This window comes from Hipposideros armiger, unplaced genomic scaffold, assembly GCF_001890085.2.
Source record: "Hipposideros armiger isolate ML-2016 unplaced genomic scaffold, ASM189008v1 scaffold_1, whole genome shotgun sequence".
NCBI classification, from domain to species: domain Eukaryota; kingdom Metazoa; phylum Chordata; class Mammalia; order Chiroptera; family Hipposideridae; genus Hipposideros; species Hipposideros armiger.
Window position 1 is genome coordinate 7,263,598 of NW_017731351.1, and position 3,146 is coordinate 7,266,743.

The window sequence follows — 3,146 nt, forward strand, 5'->3', positions numbered from 1 at the left end:
GCTTCTGGCCTCTCGGGAGACAAAGGTGTGTAACCTTGATGACGGTTTTACAGTAAATGCTGGAGTTATTGCTTCAGAAAGCACCCTGGGATCACAGAGGAGGAAGTGAGTGCTCTGGAGAACCAGGGGAGCCTGCAAAGGGAAACTGACTCTCAAGCTGGGGTAGACTGTTCACTGCTTTGTGCAGGGCTGAGACGTCTTTCAACATGGAAGGTTCTTAATGTTTTCAGTTTCCTAAAGATTGTAGAGTAGTCAGCAGAAGCCAGTGTGCCCGGGAACGTATGACATGCATGGCACACCAAAAGCGGGTAGTGGTGGGAGGAAGGAGATTGCAGGAAACAGCTCTATGTTGCACTGGAGGATGGCTCAGGGTTCCAACCAGGTGGGACAAGCACTTGTCCCCCAGGAGGCTAGGAAATGTGGGATACGTCTCTCGCCTGACTCTCCTAGTCTAGGCCCAGGTTTAGACTATGAAAGAGAGGTGATTTACTAGTTCAGAGGCCAGGAAGTGAACGTTTCTGATCTTTAGATCTTTTATAACCTCTTGAGAGGGTATCTGACTCAGCAACATTACAGATGTAGTTTGGGGTGGGGCGGGGCTATGTGTGTGCCTGAGCACTGTGTGTACTTGCACAGACACTAAAATCATTGGCACTGTGTTAGGTTCAAGAAACACGGAATGAACACATCAGACAAAAATTGCTGTCACATTCTAATGGTGGGAATGAACAAGGAAGAAAAATAGATGGTGTATATATGATGCTATGGGAAATAGAGCAGGAGAGGTGGGGGAAAGTGCCGGGATGGAGAACACTGTTAAAAAGGAGGCCACATAAGGTCTCGATAAAGAGATGCCATTTAAGCCATCACCTACTGAAAGTGAGGGCATCTGGGGGACATGTCATTATAGGCAGAGATCACAGGGAGTGTGCAGCACAGGCTCAGGGCACAGCAGCGTGGCCAGGACATCGAGCAGCCGGGAGTGGGCAACGCTGAGGAAGGGGTGGGGAGGCGTGCGCTGGAGTGGACAGGGCCTTCTGGGCCCTGTCAGGCGTTCTGCTTTCACTCTGAGCGGGGCGGGAAGCCACCGAGAGGCTAGGAGCAGAGGAGTGACACGAGATGACACATTTCATAGACTCACAGTGGCTCCTGTATTGATCCTAGATGGGGGAGGGGCAAAAGTGGAAGCAAGGAGGCCGTTCGAGTATTGCAGTCACCCAGGTAAGAGGTGATGGTGGCCGGGTCAGTGCAGAGATGCTTAAGTGCCGTGCCGAAGGTCACCTAACGAACAAACGATGGAACTAGGATTTGACACAGAGACTGGTGTCAGTCACTACTGGGGTGCTCTCTTAAGAATTTTCATGCGAATAAAATCAGGAAGCAAACATTAAAGTTCCCATTTTGAAACAGTTACAAAAAGGCCCATTGATTTCACCTTGCTACTCTCTCATTAACCTGGGAAGTCTCTGGGCTCTGAGCTATGTGCTGCTCTCCTGTCAGATATGTTTCCAAAGAGCCTAGGAAATGTTCAATCAGATTGGGTATAGACTGAGAGAGAAAAAGGGCAGCCGAGGGTGGCCCCGAGGTCTTCAGTCTAGAGCGCGAATGTTTTCATGGACTGACAGGCAAGATGTGTTCTGGGGGGAAGGTCAGGAAGTAGGTTTTATACCAGTGGGGAGGCCCCCAATGGTGATGACAAGTAGGCAGGTAACGTAGGAGCCTGGAGTTCAGGGGTGTGGTCCATTCTGAATACCCCAGGTGAACTGATCTCCGCGAGACGTTACATATTCTGGTAATATCTATGAAGTCGTATTGCAGTTGTCAATCTCACCAATTTAGTACATCATGCACATATCCAGGTTTATATTACTGAAAAGCCACTTTGATCATGTAATGCCTTTGCTCAAGGGTCTTCAGGAGCTCCCCTACTCAATAAAGTTAAACTTTCTTACATTTACAATCTGACCCAAATCAACTTTAGATGGACCACATGAACCCTACTCTAATTATACTGAGCTTGCTAGAGTCATTATAGGCTTAGGTCTGTCCATCTCTGTTCCATTTACGGTGCTTTCCTTACAGAAATGTGTCTCATCTTTCACTGCCTCAAAATCCTTTCCACGTGTGTGTGTGTGTGTGTGTGTGTGTGTGTGTGTGTGTCTGTAAATTTCATTGGAACCAGAGATCTTTTTGCTTATTTTCATTTGGAGCACACTCAGTGCCAAGTACATAGTAAATGATGCATAAATGATTGACGGTTCTTTCTTTTCCATATCATTTGTTGCATAAATAATTGACTGATGGCCCTATCTTTAAGGTCATATTATTATTAATATCTAAGCTCTTATATGTATTATCACAGATGGCAATCCTAGGAAGAGGACACTGTTCCTATTCCCATTTTACAAATGTGGAACTTGACCCTCAGGGGCCTTAAGCGTCATGCCCACAGTTACAAGTAGTGAATGCTCGAGCTGAGTCCAGTAACCTGACCCTAGAGTCACATCTTTTAGTCATCACTAGATAGTCTCCTACCTAAATAGCACATTCGCTTAGAAATTCATGCAAAGAGATTCAGGAAGCAAGGAGGTTTTTCAACCCCCATTCTAAAGGGATATTAAAGAAAAGGCCATCTTTATTTTACCTGCCAAAGAACACCTCCAAGCATGTATAGAAATATAATGATCTCTCTTGGACTAATTTTGAGAAAACTATCATCAACTTGAATGATAGTTACAGACCAAGAACTGGTAGTTCCTTGGTCCTTTTCTTCACCATATTTCTGTTTGTTATTTTCTTTTATATAATATTGTAGTTACTTGAGAAATGAGGACTCTTCAAATCACCTTGGAAACATGAAGTGACATGTCTATTCTCTGAAAGTTACTGTAGTGATACTTCTCATGAAACAAAGCTTGACTAGAAGCCAGACTCAGAGTGTACAGCACATGTGAGACAGGTGGCGGTGAGGCGAAGAGGGCATATGTCACAGAAAATATCCAGTTTATTCCCAGGACTGGCCTGATTCAAGTTCCTCTTGTGTCAAACCAAACCTGGGCTCTCCAGAAGAGTTATTGTTTACTCATAAATTACCACGTGGCTCTCTGGAGTTTGTTGTTAACTGCATAGAGAATTGTAATGAAAAA

General features: G+C 45.2%; 1 protein-coding gene across 1 annotated transcript in view; it reads left to right on the forward strand.

The window, feature by feature from the left end:
• The first annotated feature begins 1,164 nt into the window (after window positions 1-1,164).
• Window positions 1,165-3,146, forward strand: part of TNIP3 (TNFAIP3 interacting protein 3) — a 39,962-nt gene continuing 37,980 nt past the window's right edge. The window contains exon 1 of the mRNA XM_019628900.1: window positions 1,165-1,221. Coding sequence (XP_019484445.1) covers window positions 1,165-1,221 — 57 coding nt within the window. The remainder of the gene's footprint in view (window positions 1,222-3,146) is intronic.